The 25,183-nt window shown below is 42.3% G+C and overlaps 1 protein-coding gene across 3 annotated transcripts in view; it reads left to right on the top strand.

Annotated features, from left to right (window-relative positions):
• Positions 1–25,183, top strand: part of KHDRBS3 (KH RNA binding domain containing, signal transduction associated 3) — a 107,860-nt gene that overhangs the window by 36,746 nt on the left and 45,931 nt on the right. For all 3 annotated transcript variants that reach the window (XR_006416877.1, XR_006416878.1, XM_044452817.1), the window contains exons 2-3: positions 6,611–6,729; positions 17,451–17,567. Coding sequence is in view for 1 of the 3 variants with exons in the window: in XM_044452817.1 (XP_044308752.1) it covers positions 6,611–6,729; positions 17,451–17,567 (236 nt within the window). In the remaining 2 variants the exon portion in view is untranslated. The remainder of the gene's footprint in view (positions 1–6,610; positions 6,730–17,450; positions 17,568–25,183) is intronic.

Below are 25,183 nucleotides of genomic sequence, written 5' to 3'. Positions count from 1 at the left end.
CATTACAACCAGCTGGAATGGGAATAATTAAGAGAGAAGACAAGCCAATGGAGCTGTGGAAAAGGTCCCTGAATTATTACATTTGGCCTATGGTGTCTAAAACAAATGAATTCTGACAAGCACACCAAAGAACAACTTGGATGGTTCCGAGGAAATGAGAAAGCATTGAAAGAATGCTGAAAAAGCCGAGTATATTTAGCCTGTAAAAGCAAAGAAACCCAAGCCGAAAGAAATTTACCGCAAATCTCCATAGAACGAGACAAACAATAATGCAGGAGAACAGCCAGAGGGAACCTATTGTAAAAATTTAGTATTTCAGAAGTGTACCAGCTATTTTAATCTGCCCTGAATACTGTATATCTTTTCCAGAGTGTAACAACTCCAACAGGAGATGGAATTCTGCTGAGTGATGAGAACCCAGCTAGCTATTTATAGTCTCCATGGATAACACCAGTTTCTGAACTAGAGAAGTCCCTGATGTATGAGTCCTTTGAAAACAAGCGAGCAAACAAACTCATACCAAAGGACATCCCCCCCCCCCACAGCTCTTTGCAAATTTTGGTGTTGGGGATTCCAATTCTGAAAATACTTCCCTGTCCTGCCGCTATGCTTGGTGTCTAAGGGGTCATTATACTGGGGCTTGGAAATGTCACAGTCTGTCTTCTCCCATTGCTGTGCTCAGCTGTGACTGTCTAACTCTCTAAGTTTTTAGCCTTTTCCTATCGTGTTTGATAAACCCCAGGCAAGTTAAGTTTGAATGTAATTGCATTAAGGGAACTTGCTTTTGATCTCTCCTTGTGGCCCAGTTCCCACATCAGTTACATGGCCTATCACGGCTTTCCACAGCCTGGCATCCTCCAGATGTTTTGAACTTTACGCAACTATAAGGGTTTGAGATGATAAGAGTTGTTGTATAAAACACAAAGACCTTAACCAGGAAAAACATTTTAGTTTAGAATCTAGGGTAAAGACAGAAGCATCAAACAATTTGGGTTGTTCATAGGAATAAAAGGGTAATAATGAGCAACAACAAGTACACTTAATTGACAAACAACAGGAATAAATTTTACCTCACAGGATGTGACCCCTTTTTAATGGAACACATGTCAATCCAACTTGTTAATAGGCACTTGTCTGGTCACTGGTGAGTACCAAGTGAATGTTGGTAAACAGATCCCGTTTTTTACAGGGAGGGAGGGAGAGGAAAAGGAAAAAAGAAAAATCAGTTCTGTTTTTACATTGAAAACGTGCATGGGTTATGGCTCTGATGTATGCAAGCTTACTCAGAAATAGATCCATTTGGGTTTGTGGGAGCTTGCTTCCATGTAAGTGGGTATTAAATTGAACCTTACTAACATGTACTTACTCATGCTTGGGAACTAATCTTCAAGGCTGCTTTAAATGTTTAACTACTTAGTAAAAGAATCAACCAAGTGTAATGCCAACCTCTGTTTATTGTTTTCTCCAGCACTACTATATATATCAAAATAGGTCTGGCCTTGGGCTACTTTTCCCACAGCTTTAATGAGAGGTCTAGAAAATCATAGGCATCTGGTTGCATTTGTGCCTAGGTTCAGGCTAGATATCAGGAAAGTTTCCTCACTGTCGGAGCAATATGACAGTGGAACCAGTTACCTAGACAGGTGGTGGGTCTCCCACACTAGAGATATCCAAGGTGAACCTGGACATTTCGTCTGAGTGGAAAGGTGTAACAGCAGGGGGTTGGATTTGATGGTTCCTTCGGTCGCTACTATTTTATGATTCTGTGTTTGTGGAAGTCAAGCCCACATAGGCTGTGTCAGTAAGAGACCATGAAAGAACCAGATTCGTATAGCCACTTTCACAGCTGTGTGGAGGAACTTAATAGATGACTCTGCCATAATCAGGATGCTGAATTGCATCCGAGAGACTCTGCAGTTCTAGATTGCAAGGTTCAAATTGACTTAACAGTTCAGTCAGTTTTCACGCAAGGCACCAGACATGAAGCTGATTCCTGCTTCTGCAGACACAGGGGCCACAATCCATAGACCCATGAAACTTAGGTCCAGGAGCCCACTGACTTGGTGAAGACTTATTCTACCCCCTTCCTAAAAGTCTCCCACTTCAAACCAAACACTCTGAAACAGATTAGAGTGTTCAGAAACCACTGGATTTGTGCAAACCTTAAATAATTCTGAAACAGCTCTTTGAATCTCGTTGAGTAAAGGGCCATCAATTACCATTTTTTTACAGGGGAGATGTATAAAACTTTTTTTTTTCTATCAGGTATGGCTTTCTGCTGTCATCCTGAGTTATAGTTCTTGGAGCTAGCTTGTGGGTAGAACCTAGCATGCCAAGTTTACAATTAATGTATTCTTTTATGATTTAATGATCCTAAAAGTTTATTTTTTGATAATGACTTTGAAAATAGCACAGTTAATGTTCTAAGCAAAACTTGAATTGTTCCTTGGGACAGCATTCTCTCAAGATTAAGAGACAACCTTTAACATTTTCTTTTTGTATTTGAGAAGAGCCGCAAAATGTTTGCTGTTGTGGATAATTACTCTACAGTATTTCAAATGCAGGGCTTTGTTCTGTGCAAGATGTATTCTTGATAAAGCTAACCGTATAAAGACTTGTAACTTGCACAGCAGTGCTATTGGACTTTAAATTTTCTGGCTAGCCTTGGATATTGATAAAAATAACTATAGTGGGTGGTAGGGGGATAAAATCTTAAAGAGCATCACTTACATATGGCCTAAAGTTTTGTTGCATGCAGCAATATAGCTGACAATAATGGTCCTCTCACAGAAAGATTAATTCTTTGAGATTAAACTGAAATAAGTCTACTTTATCTAATGCACTCAGCGATATTGTGGTCTGTCATGTGGGTTCAGTGGGAAACAATCCTTGCTTAGCCTACTGTGCTCTGAATAAAATACAATAATTCCTCCACTGACATGCATTTCTGGGCTTCTATAAGCATTGTGTCCATGGTCTGGGAACATGGGATTTTAATCCTTAGCATTATCAAAAACCTTAATCACATGTTCATCTATTATTTCTGAGCTAGGAGACTACATCAGCACACAAAGCCTACAAGTAGTACAGAATGTAATCTATGGATTAAGGGGAGACAAATCCTCCTACTCATTCGACCTTGGAAATGTGATTGGATTTCCTTATTGGTCTGGCTTGGTTATCCCCAATTAATTTAGCATGCTGTATACTTGAAACAGTCCTCCAGAGGTATTTTGATAACATCTGGGAATTATAGTTCCTTAAAATGAATTAGAATAGGAGCACTTAACTTTCTGGTAATGAGAACTTGAACTATGGCTTGAGTTCACATACCATGACATTCCAGACCGAAGTTTGGATTGAATGTAGGTTGTTGTCGAACTGTGAACCCAGCAGCATCAACACACTGTGTTAGCCACACATAAATGAATCCGCATGTTCTTTTCATGGGATGTTCATAGTTAACAAGCTAATGGTTAGTTAGCATGGCTGAGTTTATGCAACCAGCCACCTGTGGTTTAACCACCCACATTCAGCCAGTGTGTGAACTCAGCCCACGTCTCTGGGCTCTTCAGTCAGAGTAAGTGTGGGCAGCTTGCAAACCTTGGGTCACGCATGAGGCTTATTGTGTTCACTTTTCTTCTTTTTTAGAATTCAGGCGCCATCTACCTTAAATTCATAAAAAAAGCTGTCCCTGTAGTCGCATCTTGTGCTGCTAAATCTGCAGGAAAGAGACGGAGCAGTGGGGAAGTTCCATCAAAAGTTAGTCTGTCCACCTGTTAACATGCAGCATCTCTTCACAAAAACCGTGGGGGCAGTTTGAAACGTCAGTGTTAGTAGCGTTGGTTTTTGTCCTGGTATCAGGCAGAGTCTTCAAACAGGACCAGCTCCTCCAGTATTTCCTCATGTCAGCTGATAGTTAGCAGAGCAATCCCTTCTCTTGTCACCTATCCTAAGACACAGAACACAGTAAAACAACAAACTTTTTGCTGGTGCTGCATAGAGTAAGTGATTGGCCGTCTTCGTCAGCTCTTGGGTTCCTTTGGGGAGGAAATGATGCATTGCTGATGTGATATTGGGCCTGCTGAATTCAAAACACTTGTCCCATATGAACCCAGCTTTTTTTCCTGCTGGGGTCAACAATGTGACTGAAATCTCTGAACTGCACTTCTTGACCAAGTGCAGATGGAATGAAGCACTTGGATGCTTGTGCACCAGCGGTGCAACGTTTTGTCCATGTGTCTTGGGTTTTACAATTGGTCAGCATGTGTTTGGACCCAAAGCCAACTGTGTTAAAAAAACATACATTTCTTCTTGGCAGTCTGTGTCTGCTTAAGTCCACTTTTGAGCTCTAGAATGGAACTCACACTACCAGTTCTTGGAATTGCCAAGGATCCATGGTTTGGAAATAAGAGTAAAATAAGAGTAAAATACCCCTGCCACAAATAAAGGTCCACACAGCGGCCAAAAGGGTGCAAGGCAGGTCTTGGTTGTGTGTTTTTAAAGGTGGAAGAAGCACTTTTTATTTATTTTATTTAGGAGACTTCTATGCCGCCCCATTCGCCGAAGCCTTGGGGCGGCTCACAACCATAAATAAACTTCAACACAGAATAATATAAATTAACAATATAAATTAAGTCGCCCTGGCCAAAAGAATAAAATGAATAAATAATATTAACAATTAAAATAACATTTGAATAAAAAGGTCTTTTCCATTTCAGTTCTTGTCAACCCACCACATTAACGTCTAGACACACATTCCCCATGGTCTTAACAGAGTTTCTGAATACAGGTGGGCCATAATCTGTGCAAGACTAGAAGGTGCTTGGTTACCTACTATAAAAGTGGCTGGGAACAACCTCTTCTCAAGAACAGGAAGAGCTGATCCCAGAATTCACATCAAGGCAGGATAAATCTTTAGCCTAGCAAATAAATATGCTTGTCTTCACAGTTAGGGACTGTTTCAAGTTGCACGGAAGCAATTGAATTTGCTTGATCATTAACTTTTAAGAATTGGAATCATTTTGAGAAACAATGCTTGCAACAACCACAAAAAATAGCTAGATAATGAACTGAACAGAGGCACCCACGCTTTTGCTCGCTTTATCGTTCATGGCAATTTTTACTCTTCTTTCCAAACCGTGGCTGTTTGGCAAATATAGTTGTATTGGCAATTGCAAGAAATGGCAGTGGGAGTTAATTTCAGGGGGGCAGTCTGGCCACTAGTTTGATGATTAAATGCTGGGCTCGTTAGGAGGCCAATAAAATCTATGTGGGCACCTCCCCCCCCACAACTGATTGGGGAGGAAATGTCATATATGTGTGAGCCTTTCAGGTCTGTACTTTAGTGGCCTCAGTAAAGGGCATCCATCCTTTCTTAGTGCAGGGGCTCAACCCCAGTCTTTTGTGGGGGGGTGATAATACCCATCTGTCTTGCCGACTTGTTACAAGGATTACTGAGCTAATGCTCGTCTAATGCTTTGAACATGGCAATGTGCCGTAGAAGTTGTATGTATTGTGAACCTATCTCCACGGGTGCAGAATGATTTATTTTAAGTGTGCCCTTTTCACAAGCAGCATTGTGTGTTCTAGGTAAGATATCAAAGCCTAAAAAGAGGCATTTTTGAATTTCATGAAGAGGTGGGGGAAAGCGGAACAAATGATGGCTAAATATACTTTCTGTGGTAATGAATATTCATTGTATCAGTGTCGTTGATGAGGTTCTTAGCAGTACTGTGCTCAAGTTTAGGTCTTGATAAATGAGTGAAAAATCTATTTGTGAATAATTGAAGAGTTGCATAGGACTTGAGAAAGAAAGGAATTGATCCTTCTAGTTCTAATTTGGAAGACTTAACTTTAGAACATGTGGATTTCTTTTCCTTGTTCAGTGTGCATGAAACACTGAATATCATCTGGCAATATGTAATTGTGGTCCAGGAGCAGTTAAAAAGCAAACAAAAGGAAGTGCTTTGCATTGCATGTAATTTAAGCAGATAACATTCACTACTTGAGGCTTTTTTTTTTTTTTAATTGGGCTTAATGTAAACATTGTCTTCCTGTAATGGAAGCTTCCCTTTTGTTGGATCCAAGGAATCACTCCCTCTAATCACAAATTTGGATGGTGAATGTGGACAAATAAATTCATGATAGGTCACTTTCTAGAGTGCATGAATTCTGAATTCTGTTAGACGGTTATAATGCTTTGAGGTAATTCTACACTATCATTAAATCGATAAAATGGCCAAACTATATATTCTGCTTGTGATGCACCAAATAAGGCAGAGTTATAAAACTATTATTTATGCAGATCCATTTGAGAGAGAGATCTGTTCTTCCTGGCAGTACTTTTTGATCCCCTTTCCCTACTTACAAGCTTGTAAAAACTGGGTGGAGGATAAAAATAACAGTAACTGCTATGAGGGCTGCATGTAATCTAGACATCGCTGGGCTTGTAAGTACGAATTGTCCTAATATTAAGGAGCTTTCCTAAAAGACGTTCCGAAGTGCCTTAATGAAACAACTTCCCACCGTTCTGTCAATGCAAATTGTGTTTTTCAAAATGCTTTTGGAAAACTGATGCCTTAAACAAATTCTCTATGTTTTGTTACAGAAATCGATAAATTCCAAAAAGGGGAAGGCAAAGAAGAAGAAAAGTATATTGATGTAGTGATTAACAAAAATATGAAACTGGGACAGAAAGTATTAATTCCAGTAAAACAGTTTCCCAAGGTAAGTTCAGTGTGACTTACTCTGGATACAAAGAAGGCGCATTCAATGCACATTCTTCTTGATTCGCCACTGTTTCTGGATCATCATCAGTTTTGCTGCTTCGCAGTATGATTTCCCCCCACCCCCCGAACTGTGTTGTATTTTTAGATTTCTCTGTACTTTAAGAAAAATACCAACGAGCTTTTGTAGACATCAGGAAAAAATAATTTGCTTATATGAAAATCCAGGCTGAATTTACCAGTTATTGTGACTGTACTGTTATATGACCTCCTGATATTTTGGACCTCAGCTCCATGCATTCCTGATGGTTAGCTGTGCTTGCAGAGGTATCTGGGAGTTGAAGTCAAAACGTCTTGCGATTTGCCTTCTGTCAAACAGATCTAAAGTATAAGTAAGAAATTGGTACACAGTGCTGCGTATTCTTAGAGAACTTGAGGGCAGAGTATGAACATTGTGCTTTTTAGAGGAAATTTGTTCAACACACTACATTTAATGCCAATTTCTTTTGTTCATGTATTCTCTCAATGTTACCTAGCTTTGTAAAGAACAAAAGGAGGAGTGGAATTGTCAGCAGCCTCTTGGATCCCTGCATGTTGTGGAACTTCTTTGGAAATCAGGCAATTTCTATGGCAACTCTCATTTTAAGATCATTACGTTTCTGTGTAGGCAAGTAAATATTGTTACAGAATTAGTAAATTTAGCTCTTCAAATTATTTTAGCTTAATACAGTTCTGCTTGTATTGACCAAGGGGACAGTTTGGCTGCTGCTCTTAAATTTATGCTGAAGAGGTTGAAGGATCATTGGGTTGTAGGTAACCTCTTGGACTCTTTCTGGACATAGCAGTTGGAGAGGAGCAGGTAAGAGGGTGATTTGTTATTGAGTGAGCAATTAAGTTGTTGGGTTAACTCCTCAGTTGATCCAGGTACATGTGCTGCTCAGAGCAACCTTCTGAGGAGCCAATTGTGGGTTGCTTGAATAAAAACAGAAGTGGCAGGTGTGCATCAGGCAGTGAGTCTGCTCACTCATGTTGTTCTCCAACGGTACAACTGCAGTTCAAGGCGTGAATCTCTCCAGAGTGTCATTGTTAGGTAACCGCACAAGAACACTCCACACGGCATTTTTTGTACCAGGTTCCACTTCTCGTGTGTTACATTGAGAGGCACCAGAGAAATGGAAGCCTATGCTAGAACTTTTCCTACTGTCCAGTGAAATGCCACATTTTGAATTGTGGCCTTGGAGAATCTCCTGGTTTTCTCTCCCTGCAGTAAAGGCTGGGTGAGAGATAGATGGAGCATGTGAGCCCTGCTCTTGAACTCTCCCTTGAAATGGAATGAGAAATAAGACTGCAAGAGGCTTCACATAATAAGTGTTCAGTACCTTTTGACTGGGTGCAAGAATTATTCAAGAATAACCTTCCATTCTCTTGTGGTTCCTTGAATTTCCTGTGGACTTTCCCATCTTGTGTTCTAGATATAGGCACTCCTGCTTTAATGCTGAGCTACAGCTATTGTCTCCCCGAACTCTGAACGAAATGGACTGTGATTATTATACATGAAAAGCAAAACAGTTGGGTGTCCCATTGATCTGTACTGTATTTTTTTATAAAGTGAAGGTGGGACATGTATTTAATATTTTTCTGAGTTGCAGTGCTAGTCTTGCAGTAAAAATAATCACCATCTTTACCTGTATTTCATGAGAGCTATGCCAGATCAAGTTTGCTAGTTTTTAAGGTGCCACCAGACTCTTTATTGTTCTTCCCTTAATACTGGAACTGGGGAGAGTTGCTATATAACAATGATTATACAAGATACAGAGGCAGGGCAGTAATATGATGTAACGGTACAACTTTTTCCATACTAGTTCAGCTGCTAAAGAATCCTGGGACTTGTTATTTGGTAGGGGAAATCTCTAACCACCGCCACAAAACTACTTCTCCAGATGACTGGAGAGAAGGCCTAATGTTGTCCTTATCTTGAAGAAAGGAAAAGACAAAGAAGACGAACTACCTGTGAATTACAGACCAGTCAGTCTGACATCAGTCCGTGGGAAAATTCTATAGCAGATTATAAAGCAGCCAGTCTGCAAACACCTTGAGAGCAATGCAGTGATTGCTAGAAGCCAACATGGATTCCTCAAGAACAAATCCTGCCAGACTAATCTGATATCATTTTTTTGATGGATTACCTCCCTGGTAGACTGTGGGAATGGTGTGGACATAACATACCTTGAGTTCAGCAAAGCTTTTGACAAAGTGCCCCATCATATTTTGATCAGCAAGCTGGCTAGGTGGAACAACTCTCAGGTGGATCCACACTTGACTATGGAATCGGACTCCGGGTTCATCCATGGCACCTTCTCAAACTGGAGAGAGGTCACAAGTGGGGTAATGAGTGGTTCAGTCCTGGACACGGTGCTGTTCAACATCGTTGTTAATGAGTTGGATGAATGATAATCCAATTTGCCGGATGATACAAAACTGAGTGGAATAGTGAACGCCCTCGAAGACAGAATGAAGATCCGGGGCGACCTTGATAAACTTGAGTGTGGGGCTGAAAGCCACAGAATGAAATTCAGCCAGGATAAATGCCAAGTTCTGCACCTGGGAAAAAGAAACCAAATCTATTGTTGACAAGGTGGGGGATACTTGGCTCAACTATACTGCAAAAGAGAAGAATCTTGGTATTGTTGATCGCAAGCTGAATATGAGTCAAATGTGATGCTGCTGCAAAAGGTCAAATGCTCTTCTAGGCTGCATTAATAGAAGTATCACTTCCGAAGCATGTGAAGTACTAGTTCCCCTACATTCAGTACTAGTTGGGGGGTCATCTGTGTTCAGTTCTGGGCATCAAATTTTAAGAAAGATGCAGACAAACTGGAAAGAGTTCAGAGGAGGTTGACCAGGATGAGCTTGGACCGGAGACAAAGCCCTGTGAGGAGGGACTGACAGAACTGGGCATGTTTAGAAAAGACTGAGGAGAGAGATGATAGCACTCTACGAGTGCGTGAAAGGCTGTCACAAAGTAGTAGGGCAGGATCTCTTCTCAATCATTCCAGAGTGTAGGACACAGAATAACAGGCTGAAGTTACAGGAAGCCAGATTTCAGCCAAATATCAAGAAAAATTCCCTGACTGTACAACAGTGGAACCCAGGAACCTAGGGAGGTTGTGGGCTCTCCCACACTAGAGGCCTTCAAGATGCAGCTGGATAGCCATCTGAGAAAGATGGCTGAACTTGGTGTCTTGCACTGAGCAGGGGGTTGTACCCAGTGGCCTTCTTGCCCTTCCCAACACTGTTATGATTCTGTTCCCAGCATTTTTCGATGGTATAGAAGGAGCTCCCCTGTGAATTGATACCCATGTGGTTGGTAATTAACTCACACCTTTAATCATGCCATTGAGCAACATCAGCTACTATTTTTGGTCTTCCTAGTCTCAGTTATTCCTTGAAAGTTGGCTGACGCCTGAAGAGATATATATATACACAAAGTGAATGTTGCCCCTTGTTTTAGAGCAACAGTACTGAATGGCTTTCTTTGGCTTTGCAAGGAAGAGCTTTAGTTTCTCTTGCATCTGATGCCTTTTTGTAATAAAAATCAAGTGAGCAAAGTGAACGGGATATCTTTATTGATAGCAAATAGAAGACAAGTTCAACAACTCCAATTAATTATGCATTGAAATCTATATTTTAGATTGTAAACACTATTCACAATGCTGCAGCTATATTGGAAGAGCAGCAGTATTATTGCTGGATATCTACTAAAAATGAAAAAAAAATTCTCTAAATTGCTTACATCAAGTAACAGAACTAAAGCTTAATCTTTCCTAATTGATATTTTGGATCTGCATGAATGTTCTGTCTTCAGATTTATATCTTAAAGTAGCTACTTGACATTGCGAAATAGATTTCTTGCATGGTTTACTGTAAAGGAATAATTCCTCATTTAGGAATGCACTGAAGATTTATTTATATTGCTTTCCCTTAATAGCATACCTGGCTGTGTATTTCAGGCTGCTCTATTACTGCAAAAGAAGCCTTGTAATCATTAAATCATGACAAGGATTGAAATATATTGACCACTGTTCCATTAAACTGAAAAGTAGATCTTTATATATGTTAACTATGAAGCACCATTTTAAGCAATGATTGTTTCTAATAAAACAGAATTGTTGACAAGGCATTACTGATGTCTGGAGGGTTTTTAAGTGTGCTTGCTAATTGTCTGAGGCTATATCTACAAAACAGAAGCACCACACAAAACCTAAGAACTGCCCAATCTTAATTGTGATGCGTTTCCCCAGTTAAAGTTGGAAATGAAAGTTTCAGATGTTGCTGCATTGTTGAGCTCTCCTGTAATTCCCAGAGTTCTGTAGAGGAGTGATGATAGCTAAAGGTCTCTACAGATATAATACTATGTTCTAAACTAGGGTTAGATGCCCATAATGTCTTAATATTAAATTGCATTGGCCCAATGCAGAAATTTGCAGGTTACCACCGCTTACTTTCCTCCACTGTGAAGCCTGTTTATCCCTGTCTTCCTTTCTTAACCAGTTGGAAATCAATGGGAGTTGTGGCTGGTGATGAAGAGAAGGGCCCAGTGAGGAGTCCTTTGGAAATGCTTTGCTTAAAATGGAGCGTGAGGTAGAGATGGGCAGGGAACAAAGGAGGGCTCCATTGAATAACCCAAGGGAATCTTTGTGCTAGGCTTCTTTCTAGGGAAATACCTTTTCACAGATGGCTGTAGCTCTTTCAACAAGCATCCTATTGGGAATGCACCTTTGGGTATTGGAGAAGGTATTGTGTCTTCAGGTAATTGGAGTGGAGAACCTGTGGCCCATGGGCCAGCTGGACCTGCTAGGCTAGTCTGTCCATCCATGGGGTGAGGCCCCTCTCCATACCTGTGCCTTCTGAGGACTAGTGGGAAGGTGGAGCTCCTCTGTTATTTCTGATCCAAGTTAACAGTTAAGGTTCCCGTTGCATACAGACTTCCCTGCCATGTCCCCAGTACCATTTTACCCTGAAGGGGCCAGTGGAGTGGGATCATCCACCCTCTGCCAAAATAGCTCTGGACCCCTGTACAAATCTGTTGCCTTTTGCTTGTTGGCATCCTCTGAGAGCTTATGAGGAGCCTATTTTGACGTGGACATTGTATCACAATATCTCTGCCTCCTTGTAACCATGTTTATTTTTTCAGGTTGCTGAGAAGTGCTGGGTATGGTTCCAAGAGACATGTGGTCTTGACTCCAGTTCTGTCTTACCTAGGTATGCTCAGAAAGTGGTGGTGAAGGGATTATTTTTCATCCAGTTAGCTATGGGTCTACAGAATTTCTTAGGGCTCCACCCTTTGCTATGTAGTATTTAACTTGTTCAGATAATGCCTGGAAGTATTCATCCAGAGTTTTGTAATGGAATGCTATTAATATGCTGATGTTGCCCAACTGTGTTGCCTTTTCAGTTGGTTTTAAGGAAGGCATGAAGCACTTGGAACTGTTTCTGCTTTCAGTAAAGACCTGGATGTCAGATAACAAGATGAGGCTTAATCCAGATAACTTAATCTAGAAATAAAAGCACAACTTGTTCTGAACAGGATGTAACCTTTCTGAAGGCCCAGATTTACACCCTGGGGATACTTTGGATCCTGCACAGGTCCTGGGTATCCAGCTGGCAGGTGTGGTTAGGAGTGTGTCTTTACCCATCTTTTACTGCGTGTGTGAGCTGTGCCCCTTTATGAAGAAGGTGTGTCTGGACACACTGTATGTGGGGCTGCCCTTGAAGAATTTTGAGAAATTGTATCTGATGGAAAAGACAGTAGTCAGGCTGCTTTTGGGTGTCCAGTCTTTGGATCATAGTACATCAGTTCTTTCTTCCTGCACTGACTTAGTATTCATTTCCAGGCCCAATTCAAGCTTCTTGTTATTCCTTGGAAAGTCCTAAATGACTTGTGATCAAGTTAACATGAAAGACTGCTTCATCATGCATGAACTGCCCATCAGTCACGGTCTCATCAGAGGCCCAGCTTTGTGTTCTGTCACCAAAGGAGATCTGATTTGTGATAATATGGGACAGGGAGGTTTTAGAGGTAGACTTCCAGTGGAGAAACACTCTTCCAAGTGAGATCGGAGAGCACGCTCTGATGTCTTGGACATCCACCCCAAAAACATTTCTCAAAGTATATGTCACTAATGGTCAACCAAAAACTCTCCTCAAAAGAAAAAGCTGTGCAAACCTTGGAGATCACCAAATCTCTTCCTTCAAGCAAGAAGTTCTAGAAGGTTGGAGGTAGTCCTGAAGAAAATGGGAAGGGAAAAGGTGATTTCATGTCAGGATTGTGCTTCATTGTTGTGACCTGTCTTGAGGTCCCTTACGGGGTGAGATTGCAGAAATAATTTGATAGAGAAGTATTACTTTCTTTTCCTTCTTTGCGCCTTTTCCAACTTGATGATAATCCTTTCAGAGATGCTGGAAACAGAACCAAACACACTGCTTGAAGGGTAGATGCACTGTAGATTTACATAAAGATGTTATATTGGCAGTTCTAATTTCGATCCATTTTCTAATTATCTCTGGCATGAAATTCACCCTTTTTCACTGCAGCTGCACGGTGGGTTGATATTTTCATTGATCTATCCACTGCAACCCCAAGATCCTTTTATTGGTCAGTCACTGCCACTTCTGCTCCCATGAGTATCAATGGATTTTTTGCTGTAATATCAATCAGTTTACACTTCCATAAAATAGCTTTTGCAATCCTATTGCCCATTTACCCTATTAGATTCTTTAAAGCTCTTTACAACCCATCTTCATTTTTGCCCCTCTAAATAATTTGGTGTCTGTTGCAGACTTGGTCACCTCACTCCTAACTTCAGATAAGCAAGTTAAAAAGCAAGGGCATAGTATGGAACTTGGGGGGACCTATTGTTCAGACCTCCACATCCTGAAAACTGATCATGTATTCCTGCTGTCTAGAAAGAGTATTGTTATGACTTCAAAGTCAGGTCAAGAGCATATTGTAAAGGACTTCATCAAAAGCATCTTGAAACTCAAGTACGCAATGACTACTGGATCATTCCTCCTCACATATTTGTTTATTGTCATGAGAACTCAAGAAGGTTAGTAAGACAGGACTCAACTTTCTAAGCACCAAGACTGGTTTTTCTCATGTTTAGTACTCTTTCCCTCCATAGGTTGTGTCAGAGATGGGTTATGTTTTCATTGTTTTCTCTTGCATGGTGGAAAAAAAAAATCACTGCTTAAATCAAGGGTAGACAACCTGGTGTCCTACAGACACTTTGACCTCTGCTACAAAAAGCCTCAATCAGCATGATGAAAGTTTAGGGACACCATGTTGTCTCTCTCTGGTTTAAATGCGTTCATTGTGGTGGGAAAGTCACCTGCTCTGAAGATGATGCTCTTGTGTGGGAGGAGCTAATGTGGGAAAATGTCAAGTTTATGGAGGATATCTCTCAGGGTTAAAACAGCATTGTCAGAGAAGGCCTGGGCAGCATGGGAAGTTGTCCCCAGCTTGGTCACTGCACGATGGAGACCTGCCCCTGCAACTGGCGGGCAACATGGATTGGCTGTGATCTGCCTTAATTGTTTATGAACTTCTTTTAAAACATTAAGTTACGCTTTGCACACTGATCTGGCTATTAACATTAATATCAACTGTTTGGTGTAGTCTTTTGTTCTGCAAACAGTTTTTCCTTTATTTTGCTTGCCCAAATTGGGAGTATGCGTTAAGGAAGCAGTTCTGACAGCATACTTCCCTGAGCTAACTTAAACACAGAATAGTACCCTCACAGATCTGACTGGTAGAATCTAGAGGCGTCTTTCCATTACAGATGTTGAGATAGGTTGAATTTGGTCAACACTTTTCAAGGTTAGGAATACAAAACAGTGCAGTAGCTTCCCTGCAAGATAACGCTTAATCTTTTAAACTGAATGTATTCTTGCTATAGCTACCGGCAATGTGATTAGCTGGTACTAATCCTGTATCAGTTTTTAGGATGTTTCAGGGTTGGCTTTCTTACCAAGCCCAAGGGATGAAGACCAACACTAAAATTACCTTGATCTATTCAGTTGTAAAAAAAAAAAAAAAATACTAGATGAAGTATTGAAAAAGGAAAGGCTGTGACGATTTGGGTTTATTCCTTTATACTGATGGCACCAAACGTCAAAGTACGTTTGTGTATTCTGTGTGTGCATGTGATAAATCAAACTTATGGGGACGTGCAATTGTGTCTCTGTTTAGGAGACTGTCATGAGCATGTGTAACAACATTGCTGGTTGCCAGGGTAGCCTGGACAACCAGTTCGCATAGGTTTTGGCACTGCAGATCTCAGGAACTTTGGAAACATAGTCCAGAAATCATAGGAAGACCGATCAGGGCTCATTGCTAAGCAGTGCAGGACAATTAGCCAGAGGTCTCTGTTCAGACTGCAGGGATATGGCTAGAGGAACGAGAATAGCAAATCCGCATCGAGTATGTTGACATTGTAAGCAAATGGTATCTGGGAATTTTGCAGCACTGTCAAAGCAGAATCTCGCTGATGATCTTCCACTTGAGCAAACAGCCTGGTTTCTCTTCATATTCGACCTTTAGCTAAGCTTGAATTATCTCATGCCATGCTAATGGCAGCGTCTATCCTTTTCCCTAATTGCAGTCGATGTAGTGGTAGTTTAATGCAAAATGATTGCACCCGGGGTCTGAATTAGCTTCTTCTAGCTGTAGAGATTATTGGTACCACTGCAGGACACACAGAAAAATGTATCAGGTTTTTATTATGGAATTTGCGCAAGTTGGAAGTCCCAAACCAAGGCTAAAGAGAGTGCTTTAACACGTTGCCACCTCAACTGCTGCCTTAGGTCCTCTGCGTTTTTGCCTGCCCTCCCCAGCCTGCTTTTGATCCGTGGGCCTGTCCAGTGTGGTTTGGCATCAAAGTCAATGACTTCTTTTGGTCGTCTGGGTACAGGATTCCCTTGTGCAAACTGGGTGATATGCAGTCATATGCAGCAACTTCTAAGGTGTTGTGATGGAACCGTTTCTACCAGTGCTAGTCCTCATCCTGGATGTACTTCCCACATCAGGATGCTTATATGGCTCTTTCAGGCCAAAGGTGGAATTGGATGAGTCTCGGAAGATCCACACGCAGCATCTCCTGCAGTTTTAAAAAGGAAAACAAGTTAATATTTCAGTCCAAGCCTACCCAGGTGGCTAGCAGTATACAGTTACATAAAGTAAAATTAAAAGATCGAGGGTGCCTTCATATGCATACTTTAGAAAAGACATTCTGTGACTGGCTGGCTGTAGAATGCTCTGAGTGGCAGGGCTGCTTTCTGTCTGGGCATGCATAGGATTGCACTCTAAGGAAACAAGTAATAGAACAGAGCAGGGGGGGAAAGCACATATATTAGTTTCCACCAGGCTCAATGCTATCCAAAGCAAGTGTATCTTCCCTATACCGAAAAGCAAACAGGAATGAACTCAGGTGAGCCCTCACGTGGGAGATACTTGCAAGAACCAGCTGCCACAACTAAAGGAGACTGTCCCATCTGGCCATCTGCCACCCCTCAAATTTCATTCTGCAAAGTGGTGTTGAAGTCAAGAAATCCTTCTGTTGAAGACCATTTGTGGGCCCACGTTGTGATGCCAGCTCCTTGTGCTTCTCCCTAATTCCAAGGATAGCTCTGCAGCACTGTTTCAGCATCTTGCAGGGGGTTGATTTATTAAATAAAAAAAGTAAGGTGACTTCACCAAAAAGGTACATGCTGCTTGTTTTTAAAACATGTGAATAATTGCAGGAGCTCTTGGGTGGGTGGTGGGGGGAAGAGTTTTGTTCCAAGTGAGCGACACCTTGCTACCACTTAGGGCACCGAATATTGTGTGTGTTCGTAGTGGCTATGGAATGCAGAAAGTGCGAAAATGTGCTCTCGGCCAAATTCATTTTGACTCGTAAGTCCTCACCCACCCTTGTTTTAAAATTGCAACAACAGCAAATCCCCATTGGCAACGTTCTTTAAACATAACCTGTTTCTAGCTGGGTTGTTTCAATGTTTTGTCATGAAAATGGCAAAGAACACAATAGACCGGATCCTAAGAACCGCAAGTAGAAGAGAGCTCCTGGGAAGAGGAGTTTTCTCCAAGGTTGAGTAGGGGCATCTTGCACAAGCTCAGTCTTCCATTCCATTAACAGCCTATTTACCTCATCCCTTAACTTCCAAAGAAATTTTTCTGGGAGCTGCATGGTTGGTGGATGGAACGGGAAACCTTTCTCTCCCTCACAGTTTTTAAGGTCTAAGCCTTGGTCTGTTTACCTTCCATACTAATGCAAGAAGCAAATGGGTGTGAGATGATTAAGTTTTCTGAATTGCAGCTACAGTCTTCTGTGGATATTATTTCTTTCAGGTTCCTACATATTTTTTCCTTCTATCAACTCTTCTCCTATGTACCTTTTTACTGTCCCAAAACCTTTTAATGCAGTTGTTTGCTGTGGAATAACCACAGAAAATGTGGTAACTTATTTTCCATGTCTGTTCTCCCACCTTCTTTTCAGTGGCTGTAAAATTTATAACCCAATACGCTTCTTTCTTTTGCAGAAACAGCCAAATGCTGTTTTCAGCAACATTTTTCATACCTGGCAAGACTCTCAAGTCCCTCTTACAGCTCCTCAGCACTATGGGTAGTTTTTTATTGCTTTTTTTGTTGCTTATTTTGTCTTTCAGTTCAACTTTGTGGGGAAACTTTTGGGCCCACGTGGCAATTCTCTGAAGCGCTTGCAAGAAGAGACATTGACAAAAATGTCAATATTGGGAAAAGGATCCATGAGGGACAAAGCAAAGGTAAAATTGCTAGCTGGAGATCATTAGTGTGCTCTGTGCTGCAGTGTGTGTGTGTGTGTGTGTGTGTGTCTTTCTTTGCTGATCCTAGTGTAGTCTGGGGAGAATCAAAGCAAACACGAATTGAGCTGTGTGGTGCCTCCATCTTTTGTATTCTGCATGCTTACCGGTCCTCCTCCCGTAGCGTGGTCCTGTCTGCCAGGAAATCCCCAGTGATTATATTTGCTTGATGGACACAGACGAGTGCATCCCTGGCTGGAACGTAATGGGGGTGGGGAATGTTGGAGCCCCTCATTGGCAGCCACCCTTCTACGTAGAAAGTGTGCAGTGCGAGCTCACCGTCCTGTGGCTTTTCCCACCTCCATTGCACTTCAGTGTCTACTGCTTTTGTGGGACTGGGCAATGGGGAGGCCGAGAGAATTGCAACATGGCCGTGCCATATCACACAGCACCTAGGTGGGCTTTTTCTGGAGACGTGGCAAGCCGCCTTCCCCTCATGGCCATTCTGAGCCGGTGAAGTGGAAGGCACAGGCTGTTGCTTATGGTGGTTATTCCCATCCAGGCCTGTGGAGTTGCAGGGGGCCTTGCACGCCATCCGAGCCCTGCCTGTTGCAGGAAAGTGATCCCAGCAGTTGGCTGTCCCACAGATTCCAAGGCACTGCTGCAGCCGTAGCACTGCTTGCTACGAAGCACCACATCCTCCTTGCTGCTTTTTTTAGGTATCTCACGGTCAGGCAAGGCTGCTCTCTACCACCCCAGGCGGCACTCATTGCTTCCGACACTGTCCAGTCTCTCCCCGAGGCTGGCTCGCTCACCCCCATTTCTCACACACTCTGTTCCTTCATTTAAATGCAGTATTTCTGCCCCACCATTGTTCCCCACTAGGAACCCAAGGCTGACACGGTCCTCATCTTGGCCATTTTATCCTCACAACAGCCTTGTGCTGCAGCTTTGGTGGAGAATAAGTGGCTGGCCCAAAGTCATCCAGTGAGCTTGGTGGCTGAGAGGAGACCAGCTTCTGGATCTCCCAGGGCTCAGTCCAGTACTCTAAGCATTGTATGATGCTGCCTCTCCTTGACTTCCCAGTGGCCTGCTTTGTACTGGCTTGTGAAGCAGGTGTAAAAGATCCCTAACATTTCTCAAAATCCTGGATGTTATGACTAGTACCCACAACTATTTTATATCCCATCTTAATAGTTGATTATATTAGTGGGAAACACTGCAATGGCATTTTTTCTGTTTAGACCACCATCAGCTTAGACTTCATCTGGAGATGTAGGTAAATCACATGATTTTAAGAGTCAACAACAGCAACTGTTTTTCATTTTAATTAAATATGCAGTGTATATGGACATATACTTGTTTATACTTTTATTATTGATAATATATAAATACTATGGTGAGTAATGCATATCTCTTGAATATACATGTGTGCAAGGAGAAGAAAATGTTCAAAAGGCATGGAGATAACCACCCAAAGGCTGAAACGATGAAACTGGTTTAGCTTGTTCTCTCTGTGGGGGTTTTCCTGGCTACCATGTTCTCAGGAACTCTAAGATGAAGTAACATTCTGAATCCTGACACAAGATGTTCACTTTCCCCAGTACAAGATGACCATCATGGTCATTACGGAGGGACGTGCAGATAGAGCGAAGATCAAGTAAAACAATTGGTTGACCTTGATTCAAGCCGACTTGTGCATGAGAGGGAGGAAACAGAGACCTCTGACACCTGGCGCCGTCGTTATTTGTTTTTTGGCGCCAGGCGAAGACCTTTTTATTCAAATGTAATTTTAATTGTTGATAGTATTTATTAATTTTATTCTTTGGCCAGGGCGACTTAATTTATACAGTTAATTTATATTATTTTATGGAAGTTTATTTATGGATATGAGCCGCCCCGAGGCTTCGGCGAATGAGGCGGCATAGAAGTCTCCTAAATAAATAAATACCCATAAGCATTTCAAGTACCAGCTTTTCTGTTTGCTGATGTGATGCTCTCTCTTCTTCTGAGGCAAGGTGATGAAACTTAGTCACAGGACTGTGATCCCTGGATTGAAATCAAGCAATTTTCATTGACTTGAAGTCGAATAAAAGTATGAATGTGATATCAATCATTAAGTCAGGCCAGCTTGCAAAGCCCGTAGGGCAGCAGATGTTCAGATGGGATAACTCTTACCATCTCAAGGTCTTAGAGTGAGTAAAACCTGCAAACATGTTCCTTCATTAAATCAGTAAAATTTGGTGGCTTGAGTGGGAATTGTTCTAACTCGAATTCAGACACTGTGCATTCAGAGCATTTCCGCCACCTCATTTCTCCTCTTCCTGCAGCAACATCCTGAAAAGTCTCCATCCCTTAAAAGATGGGAACTTTCTGGAGCAGGAAAACATTAAACTGGTGTCACCACCTTGCACCGCTGTTGGGATAAAGGAAGCACCTTGGAATGGAGTGCGTTTGCAGCCACACGCATATCCCGTCTCTCCCCCGAGGCTGATGTGCTGGGAGAAGGTCTGGAGCTCATCAGGGGTTCCGTTGTGCTTCCACCGGCTTGGAGGTACTAGGGAGAGTGCGGCACAATTGTGGGGATGGTCCTCAGCCGCTTTCCCCAGCTTCAAACTCTTGAGTGCCTCATTGGTTATGATGCTGTGCCATTGATTCAACAGTCGCACATGTTACTCTTGCCTTGTGAGGAATCATTCATGCTTACCAGTGATGGTGAGGTCTCACTAGGAATCTACATTTAGGTATCCTGCATTCAGGCCCAGCCCTGTGATGTCTCTGTTACCACAGTTATCTTGGTCTAGGTAAAAGGTTTTTGAAAACCTAATGCGAACTGTAGCAATTGCACCTACTGTCTATCTAGTAGAACAATATGAATAAATATTTTCAGGACAGTGGTGATAGCCAATGTATAGATAAATTCAAGAGGGGATGTCCGCTAAATCTCATTGACCCTGAAAGGCTTCGCAGAACTTGGTGGTCACGGCATCTATAGACTGATGGCTTCTCATCCACCCTAGAAACCAGTTTTGTAGGACTACAAAACATTAACGCAGGATTTCTAGGCTGTGTCAATGGAAAATCCCATTTCCAAGCCTAGTTCCAACTGAAGTCGGGGACAGCTGCTTCCGAAGGCTGAGAACCATTGTCACTGGGCACGGTCTACCAAAGGTTTTGAATACTCCTTTCTTGTTGTTTCAGAGGAAAACAAAGATCAGAAAGCCATGCCCTGAGTGATTATCTAACTTGTTATCTTTAAAAAATAGGTATATCTGCTCTCAGTTACAGGGAACTAGAAGGTCTGCCCCTTCCTGAAAGTCCTTCCCCAGACTTTGAAAATCTGTCTTAAGTGCAGTCTATTATGTCTGTACAATTTTAAGGGCTAAGAACATGTTCTTCACAAAAGAAAAGAGATACTCAGAATTCTGGATTTTGTACATTTGTTGAATAGGCACAGCTTCATGTATGTCTCCGACTCCTAAATCCCTCTTTGTTGGTGGGGTTGCTGGCTAGGGCTGAATGGAGTTGTGGGCCAAAAGACCCAGAAGGTCACGAGTTGCCCACCCCTGCTTCTAGTGGGGTCATACTGGCCTAAGTAAAGACGTCATGAGTTGCCCTGCAAATGATTATTGGTTGAGCAGGACCTAAACTCTTGATTGTGTTAAACCCTACTGCCATATGCATTTGAAAGAAGAGCCTCTCACTGAATGGATTGAAAATCCCAAGCCATTTTACACTGGTTTGTCACAAGTACAGGCAGGGCTCTCTAAGTCCCTCTTCATCTGCCAGGCATTTCCCCAGTAATGTATTTCCACGATCTTTATGCTTCTCTTTTCCTTGCAATGCTCCTTTGCAGTTTACTTGGCCGTCGCATATTTGCAAGACTTTATTACATTTTTGTCTTTGAATCCTGGCGACTGCCTTTAAATAATCTTGGGCCTTTCAGGATTGTTCAGTAGAGTATTTTTTACAGTGCTTTGTTTAGTGTTCAATTATTCAGTAGACTGGGGTTTCTTCTGCTTCCCAAGGGAGATTATTAGTGTCTAACAGATCTCACTGTTAAGAATTATTTTGTGATAGCTGGCTTAGATTTCTCTATTGTAGATTTCATTTTTTTTTTCTTTTTGGTGAGGCCAAACTGTTCTGCCTCTGGTCTTCCTTACATTGCTCATATGTTAAAAAAAATTACCCTCATTTTTCAAAATCCTACTTCATTATATGCAAGTAAGACAACCTGCTGCTAAAACTTTTGAATACAAATCTTGATCCCGAAGGTTTTACAGCTTAATGTCACAAATAGGGAAATAAAGATAAAAAAACAACAGCTAGAAGGGTAATATAGAGGGAGGTTTTAATTTATATATATTTCACTGTTTCTATTACCAGCTTTGACAAGTTTCAGACAGCTAATTATGGTGTGTTAATTCCCCTGCTCTGAATTTGCTAATCAACTAATCAGATTGCTTTGCTTTTCCATCCAATTTAGGCAGTCTGAATGCTCTAAATTTTACAACAAAAAGATTAGCAGCAATAAGCTGTTACTGATTGTCATTCCTAAGTAACTCATAATTACGACACACCAAGAACAAACAGGAGAGCTTTTCAAAAGTCAGTCAAACTTCTATTTGTAGCCCTATTTGGAAGGAAAGGTGCTAACACAAGAGTATTTTTAACACTTGTTAAATCGAGCAAGAAACATTGTTAAAGGATCTCAACATGACACAGGAGTAGTTCAGAACAATCCATGTATTTTCTGAGGTTAGGAGAAGCCAGAGAGCTACTCCACAGGGTGGGATTTGTTCTTTCCAGGGTGTCTTAAACCAACCATCCATGGTCCTGTGCACAGGGCTGCAACTGGGGAAGGACACACCAGCCCTTGGCACCCTCTAAAATGTACTGGACCCTGTCTCCTTTTTTTCTCTTCCTCTTCCCGCTCTGTAACCACCTCTCTTAGTGCAGTGGAAACATACAGCCAGTATTTGATCTAATTTCCAGTAAGAAGCAAACCCATTCCTGCCTGCCAGTGAATGCAAAGGGATGATTGATATAACTCTTAATTAAGTGAACAGGCCCATCCAGCTGCAGTGACCTGGCAGTGTTTTCCATAATCACAAGAGCGTAGCTTTCCCCCAGGTTCTGGGGTGTTTTGTTTCCTCTCCCTTTCTTTCTGCAAAGGACGAGAAAATCAGTCGGGAATAAGGGGCGCTAATATACTTGCTGAGATCAATCCCACCCCCAGCCACCCTCTTGCAGTCTTCACGATTCATTGGTCTTACCTGTAAGCCTTCTGTGAGGGTCAATAGCATCTGCTAAGTATCTCTGTATTGCAGTTGCCAAGCAACTGAGGCAAGGAAGAAGGCCAAGAAAGAGGATCCAGAGTGGAAGTAACAGTACTTGGCAAATGAAAAGAGCTATGATGAAAGTGAAAAGTTGGAGCAAAAGGGGAAGCTGCTGGTTGGAGAAGAGACAGCAGTTTAGAAGAAAAATAACACAGGTCTTCCCAGGCCCTTCGAGTAGACAGTGGGGTTGCTACCTTCTATTTTTAAACATACTAGTCCCTTGAAAGAGACTAGAGGCAAAACCTGATAGGTTGAGGGTGAAGCCTGGAGGAACTGGCAGGTGAGGAGAGGAGCCAGGGCAGAGTCTGGCAGATCACCTAGCTTTGCTGCTTCGAGCAGCAAAATGCTTAGCTTGTTGGCAAGTGTAGGTGGGCAGTGAAGAAGATGATAGACTCTTTGCACCTTCTAGCTTATGCCATGGAAACAGAAATAATTAGTTTGAGCTGAAATTTAAGAATGCAGGTTGGGTTTGATTTTATTTTTTCACCCAATCGGCATTTTCCTGTGCATTTTCCATGATTATGGCAGCTTCTGGCCTATTTTCCATCAGCGCTCAGCCTAATATGGGTTCAGCATGCAGTTCCTCATCTAGCAACCTTGCAGCTAACATATTTCTAGAGATCCTTGAACATCGGTCTCTAGAGACATGAAGGGTTATCCCTTGGAGTGAAGTAGAATTGCCCACCCTTGGGAACATGCTCAGAGTTAACAATCCACTTTGCATGCCTCTAAAAACATAATCCAGATGTTTTTGACTGCAACTCCCATCATTTTGACCATTGCCTCTTAGTTGGGGCTGAAAAGGAGTTGCAGTCCAAAACATCTGCAGTCCACACTGTCTCCCTTAGAAGAAATGGATCCAGGTACACTCCCAGCTATGAAGGCAGTCGTGGAGAAAGAGCCCAGCGTTCCTCCTCTGATAGAGAGGTGTGGCTTGGCAGGTAGATGGAGCGCCAGAGGCCTTAAGACTTGCCTCCTGTGACCTCTTAATTAGCAGGTATAATGGTGGACTTGCTTGTCCTGGTGAAGAGCAAGGCAGCAATACCTCTTGAACTCCTGTTCATTCTCCCCTGAAGAGTCATGCAGCACGGTGGTCAGGAGAACCGCTTTCCTGAATCAGGCTGCCTTGAACCTAGACCAGTCCTGTGCCTCTGGCACCAGGTTGCCAAATGCCTAGAGGTCCTCACAAGTATGACAGGGAGCTAGTGGGCACAGCTTGCTACTGCTTTGTTAGCATTTTGGCCTCACTCTTCATCCCCATGAGTAGGAGGCTCCCAGAGCCCCTTACAGAACAGCCCAAAATGTATTTATAAATAAAGATAAAGACCGTCCCTGTTTCAGAGGCATGCTGTGACTGCATATGGAGGCTCCATGAATCCAGTGAGTGAGTTACATCAGGTGATTCTGAGCTCAGAATTTTTCTGGGATAAAAATCCCCCCGCCCATCATGCGGATTTTTTTTTAATAGCTGCAAAAAATAAAAAAGCTGAGAACATCTTTGCTGTCTGATATTGAGAATCTTTTGCCTAAGGACCATTCCAGCATTCCCAAAGCCACTGCTCTCCAGGTGTTTGAAGCTCCACCTGCCATCAGCCCCCCTGCATGGCCACTGGTTGGCGATTAGAGGGGCTGCGGCACAGAACATGCGGCGAAGAGGCTGGGAAGGAGCGCTTGTTTCTCGCATGCACAGGCAGCTGAAGTTCCAGGATGAAAGGTGGATCAGTCTAACTGGAGGCTCACACACACATCCGTTTCCTGGGCCTTTGTTTTGACACAGTCAAGACTCAAGAAGAAGATCAGGGAGCATTCAGAGGAAGTTAAGCGTGGCGCTCTCTCCCTCCACACTGGCGTGTGTAAGCGTGTGCACCATGACGCACAGCTCTGATCTCTCTGAATCAAATGGGCTGCAGTTGTGTTGAAACTGAAAAACGTTTCCCTGAGAGCAGTGTGCGGCCAAGGAAGTTCATAGCTTTGGATCTAAACCCATGTGCGTTTATGGAAGTGTGTGATTCAGTCTGTTTAGCAGTCTGTGCTAATGTTATTTTATATCTTGCCTTTTAGAGGAAGTCCTTGAGTGCAGCTTAGAGGGGTTTGTTTGTGTGTTTGTTTTTTAAGAAGAAATAAAAGATAGGGATATCAGACGCTGCCTTATATACTAAATCCAGTGTTTAGTGTCCTAGCCCAGTATTTTCAGTGCCGTCTGGCAACACCTGTTCAGCGTTTCAGACTGGAGCTTTTCCAGCTGTACCCATAGAGGGCAGGGGTTGCATTTAGGACCGT

Source organism: Varanus komodoensis, unplaced genomic scaffold (assembly GCF_004798865.1).
Source record: "Varanus komodoensis strain SLA01 unplaced genomic scaffold, ASM479886v1 scaffold75, whole genome shotgun sequence".
NCBI lineage: Eukaryota > Metazoa > Chordata > Lepidosauria > Squamata > Varanidae > Varanus > Varanus komodoensis.
This window is presented reverse-complemented; position numbering and strand designations above follow the sequence as displayed.